The sequence below is a fragment of the Aptenodytes patagonicus genome, chromosome 2 (assembly GCF_965638725.1).
Source record: "Aptenodytes patagonicus chromosome 2, bAptPat1.pri.cur, whole genome shotgun sequence".
NCBI lineage: Eukaryota > Metazoa > Chordata > Aves > Sphenisciformes > Spheniscidae > Aptenodytes > Aptenodytes patagonicus.
The window spans coordinates 100,012,995-100,039,902 of NC_134950.1; the positions used below are offsets into that span (position 1 = coordinate 100,012,995).

Sequence of the window (26,908 nt, forward strand, 5' to 3'; positions counted from 1 at the left end):
ACTGCACTAGAGAAAACTTGAAGAAGATCATTAGGACAAAAAGTCTGTTGAAATGTCAGAGTGCATTGTATACTGCAGTCCTGAGCTCTGCTGGGGCCCCTTGGAATTTCTGTAATACAAAGTAATAAAAAAGATCCGCAGTGGGTTTTACCACTATTTCGCTGCATTTCCTCCACTGTGAATGAAATGCATATTGTACTGCAGACTTTCTACTTCAGCCTTTAGTCACATGTTCTCCTCTGGTTCAAACCTTTGGTAAAAGCAAAATCTTGCTTTTTGTGCTACCTTTGTTCCCTGGAGACTTAGATTTTGGCAGATAGGCATTATGGATCATGCAGGTGGAGCAGCTGGATCTGTAAAACCTCGAAAAATAACATGTTAGGAGTAAGTTCTTACTTCTTATGAATAATTTACACACATGATGGCTAAGATTTCAAAGAGTAGTATAGGTATGTAGTTATACATTATGACTGCATCATTGAGAAAGCTGAATTAGATTTTAGCTGTTAATATTTCCTCCTTTTATAAAAGGCCCTGAAAAATTACTAAAATCTAGTCTGGATCTTGAGGCTTTATAATTATCCAATGGGCAGATGTTAAAAAGCTCAGCAAATTTCACATTAAAATATGTTCCAGGATTTCAGCAAAAACTGATTATTACAGCTATTTCTTCAGAACCTTTAGCACACTGCAGCTTCTTTTGTTGACTGCTATTCAAGGTTTTAAAGAGGCAAACAATGCTTAATATGGCCTTTTGTCAGCAAGATCTGTTGATGGCACATGTATTGTCTGTTGGTGTTGTAGAGACTAGCCTGGTTATGTTAAACTCTGGGGACGGTAGGGGAATGATGACATAGGACTGATGCAAAGCCAAACTTTTCCCTCTGTGCTTTGTGCTTCATACCAGTCCACAGTGAAAGTACAAGCAGCGACTAAGAGATAGGAGTCTGATGATGAAAAATGACTGGGCTGCAGTAAAGATAATAGGGGCTAAAAGGAGGAGAGGAAGAATCCTTTTTTGCTGCTTTTCTTTGGAGAAAGTGAAAGGCTCCTCATGCAGATTTCTGTGCTGTTCAGAGGAGCCTGTGTTTATGCTCATTATATTGTCAGAAGCTTCTTGCTTCATTTCAGTACTGCAAGCTGCTAGCTCACTGGGAGATATGTATAGGAACGGCATGCTATTCCTAGGGATTTGTGTTGTCTTTTTTTTCTAATTTGAGAAAAATGTGAGTGCTTATTGAAGTGAGGAGATTGACAGTGTGTGGAGGCAGATGCTTATGAAAGCTTCCCCCTACAGCTTTGCCAGTATACGTACCTCAATCGTCCTTTGCAGCTGCCCCGGTACTCCTGGTTCCTGCACTGTTCGTGTGTAATTACAAAGTGCTTTTCAGCGGTGGGGAAGCCTCTGAAGATTGGGAGGGTCTGTCAGTTCAAAGGCACCCTGAAATTTTGAATGTCAATTCACAGCTTTCCTAATCTTCTCTCTTTTCCTCGTCCTTCCCTTCATCTGCTTTCTCTTCCTACTGAATGTTACTTCCCTTCACCTGATGTTCCCTCCTGAATCTCTCTGCCTGCCTGCCTACTCATTTGTACCTCTATTTTAGACCTCGTGAACATTTAGCTTGCTCCTTCAGCTCAGCCTCTCATCCTCCGTCTGAGCTTGGCCAGGGTTTGACTTTACTGGAGTTGCTGTCTGGCTTTCTCCACATGTCCATCTTCCAAAGCTTTTGCATTTTATGACTTTCTCAGATTTTCTCAAACACAACGGCGCTGGAAACCACAGGAACCGTAGCGAGCCATTAAACTGAAATGAAAACTCATTAGTTTTGTGTGGCAGACCCCGTGGCCCACAAGACACATGGCAAGTCCTGGGCCATTGGCCTGGAAAGTTTGGGTGAGTGTGTAAAACCATGTTACTGCAAATGAGCTCTTTGGGGCTAAGTCTGCAAAACTTACTATTTTTCATTTGCCTTTTTTTTGTGTGTGTGAAAGTGTTCCTTAAACGAGTGTGCTTCATGCACGGTCATATCCCTGACCTTCAAGTAAACTGTTCTGAATTACAAGCAACAGACTTAATATGAGTCATTTATAAAGGCAAAAAATCCAGTCATCCCTATTATGTGCTGATCCTAACTTTGTCCGCTGTAGGCTGGTCATCTCAGTAGCCAGCAGAGAGTTTCTGAGATAATAACTATCCATTTAGTTGCTTTGAAATAAATCTTTTGGTCTGTCTAGCCATTTCAAGCCATGATCTTACTTATTTTGGATGTATTACTTCACCAAAGATACCTACAGTCTGATCCTTCTCCATAATTTCAGCTTGAGAAGCAACAATAAAAGTGAGGATTATCAGCAGGAAGTGTTAGTCTGTGTATATTATTAGGGAAGCCATGCTACTTGATATCATCAGGAATTAATTTGATTAGTCATGTAGACAGAAGTGCGGGGGCAATTTGTGCTGAGAGCAATGCTTGTGCAAGCTGATTGACTTCATTGCAATTGCCAGTGATGGAAAGTTAGTTTGACCTATTTTCTTAAATTTTCCTTAAAGCTAGATGACTCAGACCTTTCTGGAGACAGGGCAGACAGAGCACTGTGTATGGCTCAGTCCCTGAGCGCCTGTGACAGGGGATGGAAAGTCTTAGACCTCTGGGATTTCGTGATATTCATGTCTATCCCACACACTGTAAAAGGGATAGAGTTTCAGGGTATCCCAAGTGGCAGATCTAGAAAGATTGAGTTTTTCTCAGGTGTCTCAAGTTGATCACCCAAGATTTTCAGGCACTAGCAATTACAAGTAGATTTTTTCTCAGCAGTGTTTCTTTTATTCCTGTCTTGAGACATGCAATTCTTGAGAAAATAGCGAGAAAACCATAGTAGCATCATCAAAGATGATGACCGTGACCTGCTTTACTGAGGTTTCTTTGTATGCAAGAGTCTCCAGAAAAGGCTGTTCCAAGTCATCGGTTTGTCACACGCACAAAACTTGATCCGTTTCACAGAGTTTCAAGTTTCTCTGTTGCATGTTGCAAATTCGGGGCTTCTGCTGTATTTTCCATGTTATTTTAAGTCAAACATTTGACTTTGTTCAAATTGTTGTTCTTGTTATGAAACAGTTGTAATGCATATCTCTGGAACCCTCCAATTGCCTTCTTTGCTTTGCTTTTCAGACATTTAGTTTTACTTGGAGCCAACAAAAATACGAGTGCCTAGTTTCTATATCCGTAGGAAGAGGTATAAAACTAACCCATGATGTGGGAGCAGTTCTGCCTGTTTTCCACCCAGAGGTGGCCAGTACTTGACTTTATCTACTCCAAGGGCTTCAACTGCTCCTCTGGACCTTCTCCCTCCCTTTTTCATGGCTAGGGGCATTTCTGACAAGACTAAGTCACATTCAGTTTTTCCCCCAGGGGCTTGCTAGACACGCAGGCATGCACACAGGCACACTCTGCCTTCTCCCATCACTGAGCTTTTTTTAGCGTGCTGTGGGGGAACTTAACCTTGTGAGGAATTATAGATGCAGCCAGATACCTGACTGTGGGTTTGGTTTTGTGTTTTGGGTTTTTTTTATATTTTTCTGCACCTATATTTAAGACAGGTCTGGTTTTGGTGGGAGGAAAGCAGAAGGTGCAGAGCTGTTTCTTTATTTATGAGCAGAAGGAAAAAGGTATTTTGGAGGTGGGAGGGGTGAAAATCCAGTGTGTATTGGACTTTTATTCTCTCAGTGTCAAGCAGGGAGTAACTGGCAAGGAAGCTGCTTCATGTTGTGAGTCTCCAAGTCACCAGTGCTATTGTGGTTTGGTATATGTTATGATGTGCAGCCACAGGAATTGCTAAATTGGCCAGGCAGAACTTGTTTCAGATTCCTCCTTGGTTTCAGTCCCGTAATTGCACTGGTTTTGGAACTACTTTTTGTTAACTTCAAGATTACAGCTATATCTAAACTGAGGGTGCAGGAGTGCTACTGAGTCCCAATTCATGCCTCTGCTTTATCCTGTGTCTATTATCGAGGTAAAAATGGTGTAGGCTTCCATTCCTCTGGAAAGCCAGTTACACAGGATCTGCAAAGTGCTCCAAACAGATCACTAAAACCCCAGGGCATGCCACATCTAAATTAGATAGAAAAATTCAGAGTGGATTTTCTAAGAGAAGAGCTAATGACTTTGTTAGGTCTGTAGTGACTAGTGGCTCTGGTGCTAGGACTTGCAGTGACTTTGCTAGAGCTAGAACTTAACCTATAATTTCAGCATAAAGATTGTATCTTCCTTTGAGCGTCATCTAATGCTAATGGTTGCTTGCTCAGCTGTTTTACAAATCCAGACTCCACATTGGTTCATCGCTGGTGTTTACCCTTAGTTTCATCAGGCCTTTGTGCATTAATTACACATACATGTTTGGGCATTCAAATGGCAGCTCAGCAACTTTCCGTCTGTCCTGCTGGGTAGAATGACATCTTCCTTTTTATCCTTAGAAGCCCTTTACTGTCAGCAGTTCTTCACACTTGGAGCAAACAGGTGTTTCTAAGCTTATGTGGTTTTTGTGTGTAACCTTTTCTGTTCATTTTTATCACACCATATGGTATCCCATTGAAATAAACCAGGGCTTCTCCTAAATAAGGAGAGAACTCCATCATGGCAAAGCGTGTGCATAGGATGTGGAGAGCCCTGCAAGTAGAGCAAGAATGAGCCATGTGATGCTTCAGCAGCGTTGCTGAACATAAGAAGACCAAGAAGAGGCATTTTCTTTCCCTCCTTCTCCCCTCAGTTTGCTTTTGTTCGTGTGGCACTCATCACCTGGCTCTCGGGCTCATGACTGCAAGGAGTAGCTGGAATTGTTGCTTAAAACTGTGTTTATAGCTGCAGAACTAAAAAGGTCATCTTCTATTTTGGCCTGCAGGAGTCTCAGGCTGATTCTCCCTCCTCCTTGCCCTCACAGTTTTGCTGATGTGCCATGCAGTAAGCAGAAATACGCAGAAATACTGTCAGCCTAGCACCCTGGAGCCCCTGCCATGGACCAGAGTCCTGCTGCACTAATTGCCTGGCAAACAGAAAATACTTGGGTATCCGGGTTTGAGTTGTGGCTTGCAAATAGAAGGATTCTCCACCTGGCAACAAACTCCTTCGGCAAATGTCAGCTGTCCTGAGGTGGCTTTTGGGACGTTTTTTGGCAGTGAATAGAAGATGCTACCAAAGGGGATACTGTGTTAGCGGCCGATTCCTCTGTTGTAGTCAGTGGATCAAATTGTACGTATTTTCCTCTTTACTCCAAGTTGATCAGTTTGTTTCAGTGTGTGTAATACAACATTGATGTATGCATTAATCACCAGAGCAGCTGGTAATTAGTTAATTTATCTTTTATCTCTTTTTTATTCTCACTGGGATTCATAGTACAGTGGGCAGAGGAAATAGGAAGGAAAGGAAAATATTTCGAAAAAATTGCCAAGTACAGGGGCATCCCTGCAAAAACATCACTGCCTAAATAGACTGTAAAGCAAATGAATCATGGTGTTTTGGTTAGAAGGACTAAACTGCTGAGAAGAAGTGATGCTGCCTTGTTAGACTTGCATTTGTCTAGCATTTTCACCCGGACAGTGCCATTCTGTTAGCCACAGCTTCTTCAGGTAAACACTAGAGCTCTCCAAGACAACCTCCGTATTGCCTTGATGGTGCAAGGGAAACGTGGCTGAGAGGCTTCCACACGCTTTTTGATGTCCACCTATTTGTGCTGGAGGCAGGATGGAGCCTGTCCTGCCCACACAGAAACCCCCACGTTGTTCAGCTGAGGGGCTTAAGGCAGACTTCACAGTCTGCACAGTTTGCACAGTGCCACAACTTGGAGAAAGAAGTAAGAGGAAATCTTTTTTTGTGGTGTGGAGGATGCAGCCAAAAGCTTGCCTGCTTTTGGCTGCTTGGCTCCAGCATCACTTTTTGCTTTCACAGAGATTGTTTGAGGGTACAGTGACCCAAAAAAGACTCTCAGCCAGGTGATCTGGGGCAGGGGGAGACATGGTCCAGAGGAAAAAATTGAAAGACAGGGCGGAGCCTCAAAGATTTTGATGCAGAAATTAGTCCATATCTCAGTAGTCACCTTTCTAAAGGGGATGCTGCTTTCATCTCTTCTTTATGGACAATGGAAGTGGCACTCTCCTTAATGGCAAAGGCTGTGGTGGGAGGAACTGAAGGTACAAATGGTTTCCCAAGCTTATACAAGAAGCGAATGTGGGCTGGGAATAGCATGCAAGGTTGTTGATTCACTGTCAAATAACCAACTGCCTGACATCCTCTTCATTGATTTTGTTGTCCACTGTGCAATAAAATTATGCCAGGGTGTTGTGGTTTAACCCGGCAGGCAGCTAAACACCACACAACCATTCGCTCACTCCTCCCCCCGCCTCAGTGGGATGGGGGAGAGGATCGAGGAAAAAAAAAAGTAAAATTTGTGGGTTGAGACAAAGACAGTTTAATAGGACAGAAAAGGAAGGGAAAAGAATAATAATAATAATAAAGATAAAAGAATATACAAAATAAGTGATGCACAATGCAATTGCTCACCACCCACCGACCGACGCCTAGCGAGTTCCCGAGCAGCGGTCACTGCCCCCAGCCAACTCCCCCCAGTTTATATACTGAGCGTGACGTCACATGGTATGGAATGTCCCTGTGGCCAGTTTGGGTCAGCTGTCCCGGCTGTGCCCTCTCCCAGCTTCTTGTGCACCTGGCAAAGCACGGGAAACTGAAAAGTCCTTGACTAGTGTAAGCACTGCTTAGCAACAACTGAAACATTGGTGTGTTATCACATTATTCTCATCCTAAATCCAAAACACAGCACTGTACCAGCTACTAGGAAGGGAATTAACTCTATCCCTGCTGAAACCAGGACACAGGGTTTGCAGCCACGTATTGAGGCAGTGAAAGAGTTACGGGATTTTTTACTTACCTTTAAAAACAAGGCAAAGCAAGTAATTTTCTGCAGGAATACTGTAGTACGTTCATTTTACATGATTTGTCCTGGAACTGATTAGCAGCGGCAGCTTTCACCATAATTACACAGATCATAATTAAACATATTTTTGTTTTATGAGCTGTGGCAAATTCAGATTCTCTATAAGGCGGCTCTTAGGAATGAAGACAATTTGCATGTTATAGCGAAGTGCATGTTACAAGAGACATACTAGCAGATGGCTTTAGGGCTTGTTTGCATTCAAAATACATAGCACCTGCAAGCAAAAATGTGCTGGGCTTTCTCCATGATAATTTGGGGTTCTTATCCACATGGAGTCAGTGTTACCCACTGGACCAGTTATTTAATTCCCAAATGTCGCCAGATGTGTCAGAGCAGCTGGGTTTCTGCAGTCTCTTGGGATCTGCTTGCAAAAACCTCTGTCCGTTCCCATAACATTTGGTGGTTCTTTCGTAGTATGGGGTACATGTGAAGCTGTATGGAGTCACTAAAGAGCTTTACACCTGACCTGTGGGAATAGTTACATGGGTAGTCTCCTTCCAGTCTCTGCCCGAGAAGGGGGTTGCTCCTGTCCCTCTCTAAAAGTTGTTTGGGGTTGGGAGAGAAGAACAGAGTCACTAAAAAATGCAGGGTTTTGGATACCAAGTCTATATCTGAGTTGAATTTCACAGTTTTAGAATAAAAAGAGTTGGAAGAGGAGGGATAAACACTGTTGAAACAAAATCCAATGAAACAAAAAAGCTTAAGTTTGGACTGAGTGAACCATTCGGACTAAGCCTGTTGGAACATGTTTTTCCTGTTTCCCCTCTCATTTTGCTATAAATAGTAGATCTCTGTGTTTGAACAGTCTGTGTAAGTGTTCCCTCTCTGTCATATACAAACACCTTCAGAGCACCTTGCAATATGATTTCATAAAATTTGTCTGAAAACCAGAAACGTCGACATCGCTGTTCTTTAGCCAAGGAGTTGAGATATCAAGATGTTGTAAGTAATTTGTCCAAGGTCACAGAGGGAGACTGCAAAAGACTAATGACCTGACCCAGTTTTTCATGTCCTAAGTCCTACCCTATTCCTTAACTACAAGACCATTTGCCTTACAAGACCAGCTCTGCTGAACATATCACGCTAGTTTCCTTTCCTAAAACAGCTGAGGCATAACACCCCAATACTGCCCTGAGACAGCAGATACGGTATTCCAGTTTCGAGTTCACCCTGCATTTCATTAACACTCGTATTTCCCAAATTCGGGGAAGTTCACATTTGAATGCGCTTTCCTTTCCTGACCCATTTCTATAATGCAGCAGTGCTGGGTACCAGTGACAGACAGCAGTGAACTCTAAGCAAGTTCAGAAGGTGAATTACGGTCGTGTCTTCCACTTACCTAATTATTTTCTGAATCACAGCTGAACTGAAGGTGTTCTCAAAGGCAATGAGTAAGTTAGAGGAAAATCCACTGCGAGTGTCTGAACTGCTGGGTGACTGGTAGGGGATCAAACTGTTTTCAGCTTTCGCTTTCCAAATGTGTAAGGCAGCAAAGAGTGTCTCAGTATCAGGCATGCGAAGGGACAGCTTTTCAGTGCATTAACGTGTAACTACACGATATGCACATTTGGGGAATTCACCTGCTTTTTCCTGAATAATTCTGCATTCCCTATTGTCCTAACACTTACATGAAACAGGTGAGAATTTTAGATGAGCAACACATACAAAATCAAGTCCTTTGGGGCAATACTTAACCTGAGGTGACCAACTCTATTCAACGTAAACCTATATACATAGCCCAGTGTGCAGAATGCTTTGCATGGCTTAGTGAACGGCATGATTCTACCGAGAGCATGCTTCAGCCCGTATTTCCGTGAGATCTGATAGCACCTAGTCTGATTTGTGAATGCTGCTAAGAAAAGTAAAGCCTTGCAATTTTTGCCGTATGTGACATCTCAAGGTTTCAGCTCCCAGGAGCGCCAGGTGAGAAGTCAGACCTGCATCAGAATGACGCAGAACAAGTAGGTCAGCAGTTTTGTTGCACGCATCTTCTGTGTGTCTGTGCGCGTGTGTGCGTGCTGCATTTGAGAAAATGGAAAACCATGGCACTAAATCCTTAAGTTTCTGCTCCATCTTTCTTTAGGCAAAAGTCTCACTGACTGCTTCATGTGCAGTTGAAGAGAATCAGGGCTGGTTTGGCCTCTTGTTGCAGTAAAACATGTGGCAACATTATGTGGAAATGGTAAAGAATTGCAGAATGAGTGGATTTCTTCTAACAGCGAGCAAGGGCTTTGGCTAAAAATAAGGAGAATGGTGTTATTCTTTGCCATGTTTCGTCTGCCCCAATTGCACTCTCTCTCTGCTTAGTGCCTGCCAAACTGATAGCTTGCTGAAGATTTAAAGGAGCAACACTCACATTCCTATAATAGCTACCAGAATAGCTGAGTTTATCACCTCTTATTCAGGCTTTCCTTCCCGAAGCCTGCAAGAAGCAAGCATCCTTGCCGCTGCTCCCCCCTTTCTCTGTGTCACAGGCACTGTCCTGAGCTGCTGCTTCGGCAGGTTGGGCAGCTTGGGCTGTTTACCGTGCCATGAAAACAGACGGCACATTTTGGGGGCAGCTGGGCAGCAAGGGATTGACAGAGCGTCTGGCCAGAGATTATAATCCCCTTCAGGCTGGTGGAGTTTTGGAAGCACGCTGCCCAGGCTGCGGGCACCTGGGGATGATAGGGCTGCTCTCCAGAGCAGCTGCAATTTGGGCAGGAGGCAAGGGAGACAAAGAAGGGGGTATTCATCCCACAGATAAGCAGTCAAAATGAATTCAAACTGCGCTTCCCTGCGAGCCTCTGCTCAGCCTTAGCCTGGGAGGAGCAGTCCCGCTGCAGGGGCGCTTGGGCTGAAGTCACTAGGCAGTGCCAGCCACTGTCAATGGCTGGCCTTGTGAGCCCTGCACAGGCCAGGACAGGCACCTCCTGTGTCTTTTAAAAGAAGTAAGTGGGGAGAAAAAGCAAGAATTAAGAGCAGGAGGGGTTTGCAGGAAGGGAGTTGGTTTTCCTGGGGTACCCGAAGCAGAAAAGCCCTGCGCTCCCAGAGCTGAAGCCTCCTGCAGAAGTGCAGGGAGGGGGGGCAGCCCGCTGTCAGCCTGCTGGTGGACTGTCCTTTGTGTTAAAATATTAATTACGGCAGGACAAGCTGCTACGCTGCCCAAGCGCGAAGGCGAGGTTGCCGCGTTCGCCGGGCTAGAGAATCGCAGCGCGTCCTGCCAGGGGACCACGGTGCTGGCGGCTGTGCCCGCCATCTCAGAGGGCTACGGCCCGACACGGAGCTCCCGCAGATGTGGGGGCTTGCCAGAACACGGGGGGGAGGCATGGGAGAAGAGGAGGGGGTGGGAGGGGAAAGCGGAGGGAGGCTCTGCCCTCCTGGGATGTATGCAGCCGGCAAGGTAGCCAAAACTGTACCAGGCTCCGCTTTGCTGCCAAACATGCCTAGCGCCCACGGCTGAGGGTGAGGCTCGTCACGGGCATGGCCGGAGCGGGGACACGCTGAGCATCCTCCAGCCAAGCCCAAGTGGATTGGTTAAGGAGTAGGGTCGCGGAGGGCAGCAAGGCTCAGGCAGCGCTTCTGCCTGCTCTGCCTCCCCGCCTCCCCCCGTCTCTCCCCCAGCCCTCCCCTTCATCCCTGTTGTGTGTGTGGCAGCTAAACACTGAGGCGAGAGGGAGCGGATGGCGGATTGCACGCACGCCAGGCAGCCTGGGATGCTTGCTTTTTCTTCTTCTGGCTGCAGAAAGGGCTCGGTTTCAGACATGAGTGGAGAGAAACCTAAAAAGAAAGCTTTCTATCTAGTGAGGATGAAGCCACTGAAGGAGCCCACCACCACCACTAACAACAATGTCTCTTTTGTGATACACTGTCACATAGGCAAGGAGATCAAACACATTTGCAGCAACTGCAGTCGCGGGGAGGAAGCCCGTGACGGTGAGTGCTGAGATCCTGTGGGTGTAGGAGAGAGGCAGGGGAGCGCGTTTGCTTGCATGGGGGGGGTGTGTACATGTGTGTGCTCCCGTCGGAGGCTGGGATGCTCAGCTTGCCCCTCCACAGATCCCAGGGGAAGAGGAAAGGGAGCACGGGAGGAATGCACTGGGCATCGATTCAGTGTGTTGATCAGAGAGATGCCAAGAGGGACAGGTCCCCTCATTTGCCACAGAAGCTCTGTGCTAACAGTTAAGGAACCAACTCTTTTTTTTTTTCCCTTTTTTCCCCTGTTGCTATAGAAATTGCTGTGTGTATCGATTGTGTTTTGTTACCATTCCTGTGAATTTTAGATCAGGGTTTTCTGCCTTGATACATCAACTTTTTCCTCATTGTGCTGCAGTAGAGTTTCCTTGACTCAACTCAGTATTTGGAAGGACTGGTTTACCTGGAATCCAGCTAGTGTGATTTTCACCATGCTGTCAAATGCATGAGGGAAATTGTATTTTTATTGGAATTAATATAGTGCTCTTCATCAGACAACTGTTCTCATCCCTTCCCCCTCTCCTTTTGGGACTGAGCAAAACCTCCAGAGGGTATTCAGAGAGTGACGGTGTAATCAATCACAGGTGTTGCTACAGGTAAGTATATGCTTTTTATGCTTCTGGGAATGCAAATACTTGAAGGCAACAATGACAAATTATTTGCCAAAGTCAGCAATTTGGCAAGAGAGAACTAAAAGGAACATAAAAGCATTCAGGCAAAAAACAGCCTCACAGATGTTAGCCCGCATTCTTGTTCAATGTTGTATTACTTCGTTTTGCTATGTGGTTTTACATGTTACTTAGGACTGAAGGCACTCGACTTAGGACTCCCTATTAACTGATGTGGTAGACAGATCTTATTTTCTGAAGGTCAGGGAAAGGCTTTTTTTGTGATAAATGTAAATATGAAATTGTTACTGTTTTCTGAGCTGAGGTTCTCTGTAGTTGTTGGCACTTCATTTTTCAGCTTTTGTTGCTGAGGCTGATATTATTATTATTATTATTATTATTATTATTATTATTATTATTATTATTATTATTATTATTATTAACCAAAGCTGCTTTCGTTTGCTCTGTGCAAAAGAAAAAAATATTATTTGGGATCTGATGGTCCTTTGTCAACCACAGGTCTGCAGTTTAATGAAGTAACTGTGGTTTTGCTAATGTTTCTTCAGAATTTGCATCCTGTTAGTGTGATTATATTTTCCTTTGATTAAAAAGCAGCTAAAGCTGAATGGAATTGCTTTCAGTGGAAAGGGGGAAGATAGCCTGAGAAGCGTGGAAACCCACAGTGGGTTAAGCACTCTTACTGCTTATGCCACTACAGCAGAGGGAAGAATCTGATGAATGCTATGCAAAATGTTGAGTGTTTTCTTTCCTCTTATGTGCTGCTGGTGACAGCAAGCCCCACAGATATTAAATTAAGGGCTGTGTGCAGCAGCAGCAGGTACTTTACACTATTAGCGTGGTTTATTTATCCTTAAAAGCAAATGAAGCCATTTATTAAAAATATGCTTTCCTAGATTAATTGAATTGACCTAAAACTCAACTGCATCAGCATCTTTTGCTGGTTGGTTTTTGGGGTTTTTTTGCAACCTTGTATTTGAAATCTTAGCACAGTAAGAAAAGAACATTGCTTTCCTCCCTTTTAATCTACACATGTGTACGCATGGATGCTTATGAATGTATAACTCCAGTTACTTGTACCTCTTAACAGACTAATAGGTATGTATTTAAAGGTTTTACTTTCTTTTTATGTTTGATTATTTAGCTTCAAGCCGTTAGATGCTCTGAGGGGAGGTTACGCCTCTTGACAGGAGATAATCTAGCAACCCTAGAGAGGCAAAGAATAGAGCAGAGAGGCTTCCAGCCAGCAGGCTTCCAGAGCATCCCATCAGTCCGTTTTCACCCCCTCCTTCTGTGGGGCAGGATTTCATTCCACCTCATGCAAATAACTTTTATGGTCATCATTTAAAAAGTATGTAGTACTGGTACAGCCTTAATCCTTTCTTTCCCACCAGCATGCACAGCTATGAGTTTCTTTCAGAAAGTAAAGAAACTGTAGTCCCAGCTATGCTGGCTGAGCACGCTCACTGGCTTGACTCAGACACATTTTTCAGGACTGAAAAATGTCAGTTTTTCCCTGGTTAATACCTGTTTTAGACCTTCTGGGGTTTGGAGGGAAAGGATGATATAATGAACTGAAATTATGATGTGATCATAATATCAGCAGGACAGATCAGGTAAAAAGCTGTGACCAGCCCAGGTACTGAGAAACCTGTAGGGTTCTCAAGATGTCCCTGTATCCTCACAGTTGCACAGCCTAAAGAGCACCCGAAAAGGGGACCACTTAGTACTTTTTATAAGGGAAATGTGCCTAACTTTGCAATGTGGACACCCCCACCCTCCTATTCAAACATATATATATAGTTTATACATGAACTTGCAGGCCTGAAACTACACTAGTGGACCCAAAAGTACTGTGTGGGTCCTGTGACCCAAGCAACTATTATATTTGTTGGAACTGTGTACAAAGACCAAGATTCAGTCCTTATAGCATAGGCAAGCCAGTGGGGTACATTGATTTAATGCTGAAATACCCTCCAAATCCAGTTATGAGTCCTGGATTCTAGTCATCGTCTTGCTCTGCGTTCTCATTGTACTACTGCACTGGCAGAACTGGAGAAGGAAAATTTATGCTGAAACAGAGCGAAATCCTTCAAAGACCACTAACTAATCTAACAAAAGTCATGACTAGGAGAATAGCAGAAGAGATAGCCGTGAAACTGAAGGAAACGATGGAGGCAGGTGCTGAGTTGTATGATATCTTGGAAGGGAGGTCATGTAATTCGGAGAGAAGCCGGTGAAGGAATTTGGACATGCAGATGTGCTCACTGAAGTAAGGATAAAGCGAGTTGATGTGGATGCAGCATTTTGGTGAGGTAAAAAAAAAAAGTGGGAAGCTCAAAGAGAAGCAGGAGGTTACAGTAATGCAGATGGAAGTGGGAGATGCTTTAGCCATTGGACCAGAAGGAATGGAGGTATTTAATGCTAATTTAGTTGGAAAATAGAAAACAGAGAGAGGAGTATATAAAGCACCAATACAGAGAGTTTGGGTGACAGAATAGCAGAAGTGGTGTTGGAAATGGAGAAGTAGTGAAACTGTATGTGAGGGAAGAATGAGGTGTGTGGTTTCATCCTGTGAAGTTTGAGTGGCCACAGGACATCCAGGACAGGATGCCAGAGAGACAATCAGACATGGTAGACTGAACTGAGAGGGAGAGGTCAAGTGTAGAAAGATATGAGTCACCTCCAGGAATAAAAGAGCAATCAGGGCTGAGCTCTGAATGCTGCCGGAGGAGGGCTGTGAGGGAGATGTTGGGAGAAGCAGCATGGTGAAGAGTTGCAAAAGTCCCAAGAAAAGACAGACAAGAAGTGAGGAGACAACACAAGTAGAGGTATTTTGAAAGTGCCAGAAGCATGAAGGGGAAAGAAAATACTTTCTGAACGTAAATGTGGGAAAGTGACTGATAAGCTTATAGAGCAGAAGGAGATAGAACTACAAGAGATCGAGGTGCACTGGGACTGTGCAATGCTAAACATCTTCTGGTATATACAGAGCACTTCTCAATGTGCTGATTTCAGTGGCCTCTGGGAGGGTTGTGGGGGTGCTGGGTCATAGCAGATGACATGACTGATGAGCAAGGGAACAGTAGTTAGAGGAACAAATACAGGGAGAAGAGATTTGGCTGGGGTTTATTTAAAGTGTTCATACACTGAAAACTGACTGCAAATCTCAGTCTCCTGCAGAAGTCTGAGCCTGGATCTGGAACATGGTTTAGACGCATCTCTACTTTGGTACGGCTAGAAAGAACTGTAGAGGTTTCAGAGGTACCCAGAAACAACCTAACAGAAAGAGCGAGTGGAGCAACTGAAGTGGGATACTTTTGATTTTTATGCAGAGGATCTGACAAGAAAACTTAAGTGGAAAGCAATTACTTAACAGTGCATTGGAAGAAAGGGACTGCACAGAGATAAGCGGTTTTTTATGAGTGACAGATGAGGGTTCTCAGCTCAGGGGTTCTCATCTCAGTTCCCACCTCTGCAGAGGATCTCTGGGCGGCTTTGGACATGTCTGTCCGTGTATCGCTCCATACCTAAGTTCCTTGTCTGTAAAATGGAGATAGTGGGATTTCCTTTCACCTGCCCACTGGTCTGTAAATAGACTGAGTCCTTTAGTGGGGGTGGAAAAAGGGCTGTCTCTTGCCATTTCCATTCCTATTGCCAAGGACTGTGGGGCTCCAGGTTTTTGGGGTCTCTAGGTACAAGTATAGTGGAAATATAAATAACATTAAGAATGAACATACCCAAAAGGTTTCATTTAGAGCTCAAACTCAGTCTATTGTATGCTCCTATACTTCAGGGTTTTGCTGTTTAAGCAGAAATGATTCATTATCTTATATATGCACGAAAATCAGTGTGGACTGAGATACTGTTGCTGTAGGAATTCCAACACTTGTTTTTCTGCTGCCGTCCTTCTTCTAGAGCTTCCAGATAAATATCTTTTCCAAATGGGAAGGGGGGATCTGGGGGGGTTGTGGGGGGGATTGGGGGGGGTGGGGGTGGGGGGTGATTCCCACCTGGAATTGAAGACACTGTTATTTTTTTTCAACCAGGAACTTTGAGAACATTTACTTTATCATCACTTAAGAGATTGTCTCCAAGGTGATTATTTTGCTTCCCACAAAAGTAGTTATTAAATGAAATAGTTATCTTCTAGACAAGCCGTAAGTCCTGCAAGAACTATGTGTAAAAATAAGTTTTCCTCCACTAATTCTCACATTATTTCAAATGGTAACTGCTCTTCCATTACCATCTCTAGAGTGAGCGCAGTATGTGGCTATGAGGCATTGCCGTCATTTACAATTGTACCTGTTAAAAATCCTAAAATATTTTGGAGAAAAAAAATTTGACTACACAGAATGGAGAAGTAGGCAAAAAAAAAAGCGTACCTGGTCCTGCTATGAAGTGTGGGAAGCTGAAAAACATGCTTGAGGTTTCAACAGCTGATACAATTACGCAGTGTGTGTCTTTAGTCTCTGAGGGATACTTACCTTAAAGGAAGAGGCAGGGGGGGAGAGGCATGGGCTTTCATTGCAGGGTGAAATATGTCTCCTTCACAGCACAGATCATAAAATAAAATTGGCTTATTTTTGTCGGTTGAACGCTGTAGTGTTTGATTTAGGTCAATACGGTGCTATGCCAGAGAAAGTTGATGAGATCGAACAAAGATATTCTACATCCCAAGAGGATGCTGCTGGAGAGCCGGGCGGGACACTTTGCCCCACCAGCATCGCTTCCTGCTCTGGAAGATACAAGCTCTCAGCATTTTGCGGGGTGAGAATAAATGTGCTCTTCTAGGAAGAAGGTGTGATTCCCACTCATGGTAACTTCCAGATAACAAAATCCCAAGGCAGGCAGGACACGATCATTTACCTTTCCTTTACCAGGGAGCAGGGAGGGTAGAGTCCCAGCGCCCTGCTCCCGTCAGTGTGTCTTGCATGTTAGGGACTAACAGAAACTCATCAGTTACCTGTGGTTTTGTCCTGAGATCGGAGACTAACAGGGCTGCACTGTGCTGGTGTGGCTGGGCATGGCCTGCAGGCAGGGGGGAAGGGGGGAGGAAGAGAAGAGGAAGAAAAAGGTCAATTTGGGCTATAAGAGGGCATACCTCTGGCTTACATGCTAAGACTAATAAACGCAAACGGCTGACCGGAGATATGTGAGGCTGTCCTTAAACACCAGCAGTTATTTCAGTTGGCTAGTCTGCAGTAAAAGGAAAGAAAAGGGATGGGGAAAGAGAGAAGGGATTACATCTTCTACCTTTATGTCCCAAAATAAAGCTGAAGAAACACCACCAAGCCTGAGGCAAGTCATTAACTGCTCATGTGCATCTCTGTAGTGACTAACTCACATCCTGTTAAACTGCCTGTAGCAAAAACTGCTGGCCACAAAATAAGCCAGTTGTGTACCATTCCAGGCGAGGCTGTGCTGGCAATGGGAAGTTCACGGCCAGGCTTGCACGGGCTGTCACCCAGCGGAGCTCCGGGCTTACTTTGAAGAGCCCTGGAAGATGCCTTGTCCAAAATTGCAATATAATTTACATTATTGACTGAAACTGTAGGAAAAATATAGGTAGTAAGCGAGGTCTTCACTTCGGTAAATTAGATAGTATGGGGGAAAAAGGTGTACACAAGATTGCATCAAGCTTATGCAAGCAGATGCCTAAGTCCCTTGTTTTCCAGTGAAAACTATACCTACCGGAGAAATGTTAGCCACCTTTTCCGGGAATTCTGTATATCTGTGTCATTGATTTGAGGAGTTTTAGGAACAAAACCAACAAAAATGATGGAATTGGTCACAATGGCTCAGCACCCTCTCATTTTTATTACACAGTGTTGACATAAGGCCACTGATAAGAGGACACCTCAATTCTTCGGGTCTTTAGAGAGCAGATGGCTGGCCTGTTTCAGTCCTGTCTCCTCTCATTGATTTCTCTCCTTTTCAGTGCTGTAACTCAGTTGTCATCTTTTGGTAACATCTTACCATCCTGCTCTGTATTCTGAGAACCAAGTTTAAAGTCTTGGGATATGTAAGCCTCTTAAATGCAAAGATTGGGGCAACACTGAACACGTGATGAAAAACCAGTTCCTTGTGGGGAGTTCAAAAAAGCAAATAAAATGCCATCAAGTATGATGAAAGCAATATAGTGGTTTTCCTGTATTTAACAATAATGCTCTGCTCTAAGTATTTGTTGTCATCTTGAGTAGTATGCCTAGTTTTGATTCTTCTGTATCAAGTTAGATATGTCAGAAACACAATACAAAACTATTTGATAAACCATGAAAGGCTACAAGTTTTCCATGTGTAAAGGCGGGAGGCAATGCGTAAAAAAGGGGCAAGATATGCATGATGGCATAGATCATGGAGGAGCAGGTTCTTGTCTCACTCTGCTATTATCAGAGCTCTTCAAACCATCTGATATTGACCTGGCTGAACAAGCCTGGCTTTCTGTGCCTTTTTTTGTGTCATCCCTGTGTCCTATTTTATGCTTTGATCCCTGCCCAGGTGGGCAGTTAGTTTCCATTTCTGTGTTTTGTCGTTTCTGAGTACTTCCCTTATTTGCTTAGAGATGTTTCTCTTAAAGGATGATTTGCACAGTTGGCCTCTTTCTTTTTTGAAACTTGGGATTCTTTAGAAGTAAATGAGATGTATGGAAGTACTTCACTTTACATCCTTTATTGGAATTCTATTCATTAATATCATCACTGCCTGTCAGAGCTATGCAGCGGAGAAATACTGGGTATGTAGGGAAGAGATCAGAAGACTCAGTATTCTGCCATGTGACATCTCTTCCTTTCTTCTCTTTTTGTTTCACCACTTCTTCTCTTTTAGTTTGTAACCACTACTACTTATATCACTTTGTGCTATTATAATACCTTCTGCCTCTGTTTAGAAATGAGAGATCATATCATATCATATCATATCATATCATTAAAAGCAGCAGAGTTCATTTATGGGCTCCTTGACTGATGAGCAAAACCTACCCTTTGAGTATACTGTTGTATTTATAACATTATCATTCATTGCTGCTACCTCAGCAAAAGATGTAGACATTCTACATCAATTTTTGTATTGTAAGATTTTATTTCTTGATCCATTTCAGTGGCTGGTAGTAAATGTATAGCTATTCCTTTGTATCTCCTAAGATTGTCTTGTTTATAATCAGACAATACCAAATTTGGCTTCCTGTTGTTGTCACCTTATTCAGCCCCCAATTAGCCAGAACATAATTTCAGGAGCACAGTATAAGTGTATGTGGTACCACCTTGCTAACAGTCTGCCAGGATGTCTAAGATTAATTGGATATGTTTGTAGTCTGTTAAATCGATCATGTCAGGTCTCGCGCATCTTCCCAAATCCATTACCCAAAACCCAGCATCAGGGCACTGGGGCAATTGAAAGGCAGCACCAGATTGTACAGTGGTTAAGCCAGCTCTGGCTGGATGCTGCAATTACTTTCTTAGTTTGCCATTATCTAGATGGATGCAGCAAAGCTGCAAAGGGGTTAAGTTGGGACATACTTGGAGGACCCATTTTTCCTTTGTGACTTTGATTTGCACACTTCTCAGAAAATAATGATGTTCTGGCCATCCCTATGAGCTGGAAAACTGTCCTCTTGCTGGTTTTGGCTCTTGAAGTGACATGAATCTTCACTGGTCTGTTGCTTTTAGTCTCCTTGTCTCAGGAAGGATTGGGCGGAGAGGAATAAGATAATGTTTGATCTTGTCACTGTCATCTCTCCCTGACTTTCCTGGCTTTGGGTCCAGCTTACTGAAGATGAGGCAGATCTAGCAGAGCCTCTGCCTTTGGATGAGACTCTTAGATTCAAAAGAAGATGAATTATTTCTGTTGCTCTGAAAAACAACGAACACGGTATAATTTAAATCAAAGATAAAATCAGTCATTATAAAACCACCTGCTGTAGCTTCTTTGGAACCACTAGACATATCATTCTGACTTGGTTATGCCCAGACCACCCTGTCTAAAAGATACCCCCAAAATCATAGTGCTCATCAGCCATCATGAAGATGTGCTGTTGAGAGAGATCTCATGGACAAGCACTGTTCCTCCCTGAAGGAAAGCTCCGAATCCCAAGTGAGAAAAACCACAAATAAGAGATGACCAGACCTGACTGACAGCCTCTGCAGATTTTCTCTGCATAGATAGTGGAAATTTTGAAGGTTTGAAAATATGACTCAGGAATAAAAGCCAAACATTTCCCTAGCTTTACCCTCCCTGCCCCCCCGCCTCCCCCCGACAAGTAAAATCGTGTCCAAAGAGAAGAGGAGGGCAGGTTTCTGCATATGTATGCTTTATAGTGTGCTAGTCAGGACGTGGACTGGCGTGAGAGACACACAGGCTCCAAGACCTTGGTTTATGTAACTGAGATTACTGTCATACCCATTTCTTTGCCCCTAACTAGGAGAGGTGTTCAATCTCAGCTACTTACTGAATCTCTGAAGCCCAGGGGTTGCAATTTAAGATGTACAGCCTTTTCTGCAGGGAGGGCCCTGTGTATCTGTGGCTTGGGACATTTTGGAAAGGATGTAAGATGTACTTCAAATCTTCTCTTTCCTTCCTCCTGCCCAGAGCTGTGCAGCCCAAGACTAGGATGACAGTTTTAAGTGCTGCGGTTCAGCAGACACCCTCCCCTATCACTACTTAAGAGAAGGATCTTGCCCTCTGTCATCTTTTGTATGACATTTTCCAGGCCATTAGTCTAATGGCTTTGTGCAATAGAGTGCAGGGAATAAAATTAAAATGGATTCAATTATTTAATTTATCTTGGGAAATTTTGGTAGCAGAGAATGATTTTTATTTCACCTTGCCTCCTAAGAGAAGTTGATTATCTGTTTGAAAAAACAGAGAGTAATGGTATTTTAAATCTTTCCTTGTAAAGGTCTGGAAGCACACAAGTGTAATGATGGTATCACTGAGAATATCAGGTCATGTCAAGAAAGGCGTGTCTAAGTTTTGTTAGAAATTTTGATAACAATGTTCTTTATCTTCAGCAGCGGGCTGAGGGATGTACAGCTGCAACACAAGTACCCTTGTCCTGAATGTTAGTTATCTTTTAACACAGATTCAAGAATCAACAGATGGAAATGTTGGTAAGCAGACTTGAATGCATTGGGGATCTTAAGATAAATAATGAGAATACTCATTAACTATATCCTGACAAATGAGCCAGGCCTGGAAATGCCACTGTGGTCTACTGCATCCACAGTCCATGTATTAGCAAGCTTCTGTGAAGTATTGGTGATCCATGTATTCACATCTACGTGGACCATAGCCATGGTCCCTAATGTCAGCAGTCCATGTCATAAGGCTTATGGCACTGGCTTTCTCTCTCTTTACTCATCCATTGGGTGCAGCTGCTTTGTCATTTCCAATATTCAGATACTATATGATGCAGTATGTGCACAGCTCCAATTTTTTTTTAACATGGAGACTTTGTCAATGTTGCTTTTGGTAAAGTAAATAAACAAATCAGTAGAAATGTTATTTCTTCTACAGCAGCTGCAACTGAACTGATATAAAGAGTATGTGTGTCATGCTGTTATAGAGTTTTATAGCATCTTATCTTTCTCATTTTACTTTCCAGTCTGCTTAAAATGTCAACACTGCTAAAAATTCAGATGCACAGGCTGAACAGTCAGCAGTGCAAGTGCACAGACATGTGGATGGATGGATGGACAGTGGAAGCTATTTGAACCAGAAGTTGAACCAGTATTGAAAGACCTCTTCCCTCTCCTCCTCCCATGCACCAGCAAAACAGGATGCTCTCCTTACGCTAGCACAGTGGTTTTATTAGATAAATAGCTTTGAAATTTGGGTTCAGCCTGAAGGAAAAGCCAGGTACAGAGACGTGTGGAACTTAGGCTGTTTGAATCTGAACTGTACCCTGTTGAGAAATAGAAGAGTGAGATGACTAAAGCGTTCTTTAATATTTACAGCCCCAAAGTAATTGTCTGCTGGTTTATAGCCGTAAGGGTGAGGGGTTGTCTTCTAGCGATCTGCTGTGGCACTTAAGATGGGATTTGCTGCCTGCTCCAGCATCTGAATTGAGGAAACAATTTCTGACTGTCTATTCTCTATGGCTGCCAGTCTTTGGCTTCTCTAGTAGCCATTGTAGAGAATTAGACATGATACGTAAATGGGAAAGTAAGGAGAGACTCGTGGAGCTCAGTTATGCAGCTTCCTTTCCTTCAAAGTCCCCCGCTAAGTCGCATGTATAAACAAGCTAGAATTCAGGAGGTATCTTCTTTTCTCTTTCTTATGTGTCTCATTAAAATAAGGACAGCATTTTGCCTGCATTGTTTGACTCTAGGAAAGTACTCGAGTTACTAATGTGGGTTTGGCTTTCTATGCATTTCTGTCATCTGAGTCAAACACCATTTTTCCTTGTGAACTCAATATGCTTGCGCTGTGCATGGAAACCCATGAGCCTAAAAGAAAATAGGGAGATCCTGTACTTCCAGTGAACTGATCCTTCTTTCTCCAGTTCATCTCAAGTTGGCAGAACAGCCAGTTCACTAAGCAGCAGGACAGGGGTCAGTTTGCTAATACATTTTCTGACATTGCATAGAGGCTAAGAAAGACACTTTTTGGCAATATTTTTCTTTGGGTTTTTTTTTCATTTGGTTTTCTTTCCCTCAGCCTTCTTTGAACATTGGGCCTTGTGTGATAAATAACAAAAAATAAAAATTGCAATCCTATATGAAGATGGGTGGTAATTTTAGAATTCAGCTGCTCTGAGCTAGTACAGCTATTCCCTGTGTTTAGCAAACAAATTAAGATGTTCTTCACCAGCTATGATTCATTTATTTCAGCTTTTTGCATTATTATTGTATTTGTTGTATACCAGGCTCCATTTTTATATGTTTGTGTGTAAGTACCTGCAAGCATATCTGTTTTGTTTCGTTTCCTCCCTTTGTAGCAAAATGCTTGGCAGATTTGTCATTCTGAGCACCATCACAAACCTTGTAAAGCTTAAGGTACTCGGCCAGATGTCGTGGTTCAGGCCAGTCTCTGACTTGCGAATTCAAACCAAATGCTGTTGAAGTAAAGAGATTTTTGAAAATTAGGTTTGCGTGACAAAGACTCCAGTTCAGTTGGAAGAGCCTGTGTGCAAGTTTGACATTTGACTTGACAGAAGGGGATCTGTGACACTTGTAGGATGTTGTACAGATACTTTGCCCAAAAGAGATCAGTACTTAAAATTGAAAACACTGTTCCCCATAGGTTATATGGACAGAGGACATTTATATTGTCAAAACGGCTCAGAAAGGCTTATGTTCTAGTTGTTGTGTTTTGGGTTTTCTTTATCTACTTGGTAGCAGAATCTTGATAACTTTGAGGAAACTTTCAGCATTTAGGGAAGTCAGATTTCATCAGTTTGTTGCTTTGTCCAGTGCCAGCAGTGAAGGGGTGAAGAAAGATTACTTTGTTTTAATTGTAAGAAATGCCAGGTTTTGTTTGGGCTTTACCCTACTTCTGTACTGAAATGAAACCTCATGCAGATGCCTATCACAGTTACCTTCACAATGTTGCAAAATGAACTTTACTGCCAATTTTATGGTCAAGTGGCTCTGTATAGGCACACCCCATCACGCTGCTGGGGCGCTCCGCTCACATTTGCAGCTCACAACATGCCACTGGTTCCTCTCTCAACACCACAGAAAGGGGTCATTCCCATCAATACAGGGGAAAGCACTCATTAAGACTATGCTGCAATCTCTTCTCTGCCAATTTCTTTTTCTGTAGGTGAATTTTAGCATGCTGGAAAGGCCCCTTTTACAGCTTTGGCCAATGAAGTCCTCTGACATTAGTAAGGAGGCACGTTTTAGCATGCAACCAGCATGTCTCAACCCCATGTGAGAAGGACCACACATAATGCGGTTCATCTTCCCTTGCTCCTCCTGCTCATCTCATTAGTCACGAGCAAAGAGCAGAGGGCCATATTTTACCTTCATTTGCAAAGTTTTGATAGCCCTGAGGACAAAAGATATCCCTAATTCCCAAGATAGTCATCCAGTCGCTAGATGGCTTGGGTAAGGTAATCCTACTCCTTGTGACCTTTGCGGTTCACTTTGGTATGGTCAGGATTTAATTCGTTTCTCTCTGCTAACGTTATTACCGCTCATAAAGCTGCTGGAACTATTTCAGTAGCTTTTTCAATGTTCGTGTTTTCTTGGTTCCCTGTAGTATTTTTTTCCCCTTAGCTCTGATCTAAACTCTTTCTCGTTTTCTGAGCTATTTCTGGTTGCTGGACTTGGAATTATTCATGAACTTGAAGCTATGTGCATAGATCCTTCCTTTGACTGTAACATTTCTTAGGTAGATATACCAATTTGATTACCTGATGGGCTCCATCTTTTATTAAAGGCAGCAGCTTTTTTAAAACCAGAGGCTTTCCTCTAAATCTACTGAGCAAGACCAATAGCCTGCAGAGCTCAGCAACCATGAGACACCCTAAAACTTAATGCTAAAAAAAGAAGGTGAAAAAAAGTTAAATCATAGCTATGAAAACCACACAGAACTATTCCATGTATTTTAGCCTGCAACCCGCCATGCTTTATTCATGACTTTAAAGGAGTCGTGGGTATTTTTCTCCCCTTTGAGTATTCATCTCTGAAACTCCAGCCTCTACCATAAGGGCCTAAACAGATGTTTCACCACAGCCAAGGGTCTAAACTAACTATCATTTGAATCAACAAAAGAATTCCCATTATAATGACAATCAGCAAAGACCATAGGTAGCTGCACTTAGGTACTCAAAGCAGAAGTATTTAGTCCTTATTTTAAATTCCTGAACATTCCTTTTCAGAGTCCAGTGAAACATATTTTTTTTGCTAGGCTGTTACTGACTTTTTTTTAAACTCATATTTATGCTCATTATAAATGTGCCATTTGGTATAATTACTCTTCTCCTCTTGGCCAACTTCCTATCAAATTCTTTAAAAAACAGAAATAGAAGTTTCTTTTTCCCAAGAGAAGCAATATAGAGTTTACAAGGGAATGGTTTGAACTTCCTAGCCCTTAAATGAGGTACTTTGTTCCTTTTCTCTTGGCCATTAAAGTAATTAAAAACTAAATTTTTTATCCTTACGATAATAGTGGTGAGATGGTACCATTTTATTTAGAAAGTTTAATGTTTGTAATGCCATTTCCTGAATGGGATTACTTTTAATAAGAGGATATGCCCCTCTCAGGTTTCTGAATAGTCTAAAGATACGCCTTCTAAAGCACACATTTTTAGTAAAATAAAGTAAAAATATTGAATATTCCTATTTATGAGAACTTCAAAAGATAAAGATCAGAAATTGCTCAGTCTACCAAAAATCCCCTAAGAAATTAGAAACATTTAAAAAATTTTTTCTGGGCTCTCTCAAAATAAACAGCCAGCCTTTAGCACTAGTGTTTTGTTTTTAGAAAGGTGGAGAACTTCCCTGATTCCCAGTGAGGGGCCGGTAGAGCAAGGTGCTCGTTGATGTGAGCAACTGTGTCTACCTCTGTCCACATGGCAATCACCTGGTAGCAGAGGCCTAGCAAAATGTGAGCAACAAACCCATGGGCATCCATGGACTGGATCCTTTTCTTGGATTACTCTTATATTTTGCAGCTGAGTAGAATTTGCAATTCAGGGTGGTATAAGAGAGAAATCCAGCCATGAAAATGTAATCGTTACCAGCTGCTTCAAGAAGACACTTTTAATCACTAGCAAGTAAAAAAAAAAGTAGGAAAAAATGTTATGCGCTATTTCTTCATTAGGGTAAATTTAGGAGTTGAGGGTACATGGGCTTCATTTCTGTTTTTTCTTGTTGAATGGGTTGAAGACTTGCCTGGAGGAAGACGGTTTCTCTAAAGAACTTGAGCTGTGATGGATGAGACTTAACTCTAGACTTGATGAGTTTGGGTATGACTCAAAGACAGTTCAGATTGCTTAACAACCCAAGCATCTGCACATCCAGGACGCCTGAGCCATGGTGCTTAGTCCTGTCCATATGTGTCATGGTTTAACCCCAGCCGGCAACTAAGCACCACACAGCCGCTCGCTCAGTCGGGGGAGGAGTGGGATGGGGGAGAGAATCGGAAGAGTAAAAGTGAGAAAACTCATGGGTTGAGATAAAGACAGTTTAATAGGTAAACCAAAAGCTGTGCATGCAAGCAAAGCAAAACAAGGAATTCATTCACTGCTTCCCATCGGCAGGCAGGTGTTCAGCCATCTCCAGGAAGGCAGGGCTCCATCATGCATAACGGTTACTTGGGAAGACAAATGCCATACCTCCGAACTTCCCCCCTTCCTTCTTCTTCCCCCAGCTTTATATGCTGAGCATGACGTCATACGGCATGGGATATCCCTTTGGTCAGTTGGGGTCAGCTGTCCCAGCCGTGTCCCTTCCCAACTTCTTGTGCACCCCCAGCCTACTCGCTGGTGGGGTGAGGTGAGAGGCAGAAAAGGCCTTGACGCTGTGTAAGCACTGCTCAGCAGTAGCTAAAACATCCCTGGATTATCAACACTGTTTTCAGCACAAATCTAAAACATAGCCCCATACTAGCTACTGCGAAGAAAATTAACTCTGTCCTAGCCAAAACCAGGACAACATAGAATCATAGAATCATAGAATAGTTTTGGGTTGGAAGGGACCTCTAAAGGTCATCTAGTCCAACCCCCCTGCCGTGGGCAGGGACATCTTCAACTAGATCAGGTTGCTCAGAGCCCCGTCCAACCTGACCTTGAATGTTTCCAGGGGCATGTATTGGAGGAGTTACTGATGTTGCCAGTGGTTGGTGCTCACTTGTAAGGCGATGGTCACAAGCACTGCTGCAACTGTTTTGCCTGGTAGGATTTTGGTTTTTGCACATAATGTTAGAGCCTTGAAAGCTGGGGCTTTCCAAGAGCCTGTTTCTATAATGGTAACTTAGAAAGGGCCAGGTTTGTTCAGTAGATGAGTTTTTAGTATGGCGGTGTGATTACAGTATGAGGAGGATGCCTTAGAGGTGATGCCCTAGATGGGAAATTCTGCTTGTAGCTGCCATTTACACCAGAACAGGAGTTTTTTATGGCAGTTCTTCACAGGCTGAAACATGGATCCCTCTCACTGGGTGCCCGGACAACTCTGCTAATGGGGCTCCATCTACCCTTCCATCCTCTCCTGCTTTCTGGGGAGAGGATCTAGGAGACAGCGCCTCACCTCTCTCATCTCTCCTCTCATGCCTTGGATAGAAGATCCCCTACCAGAAGTGAATAAAGGGACAGTGAGAGGCAGTATCTTCACTCCTCTTTATTCTCCTTTGTGCAGAACTGGACAGGATCAGGCTCTCAA

The 26,908-nt window shown here is 43.2% G+C and overlaps 1 protein-coding gene across 8 annotated transcripts in view; it reads left to right on the top strand.

The window, feature by feature from the left end:
• The window catches only part of PHACTR1 (phosphatase and actin regulator 1), a 362,855-nt gene that overhangs the window by 194,142 nt on the left and 141,805 nt on the right, over positions 1-26,908 (top strand). Inside the window, exon 1 of one of the 8 annotated variants that reach the window (XM_076330548.1) lies at positions 10,665-10,917. The exons of 6 other annotated variants lie outside the window; for them this stretch is intronic. In XM_076330548.1, the coding sequence (XP_076186663.1) occupies positions 10,665-10,917 (253 nt within the window). Of the gene's footprint in view, positions 1-10,664; positions 10,918-11,162; positions 11,553-26,908 lie in introns of those variants that run through there. One more of the 8 variants, XM_076330550.1, reaches the window with a different exon arrangement.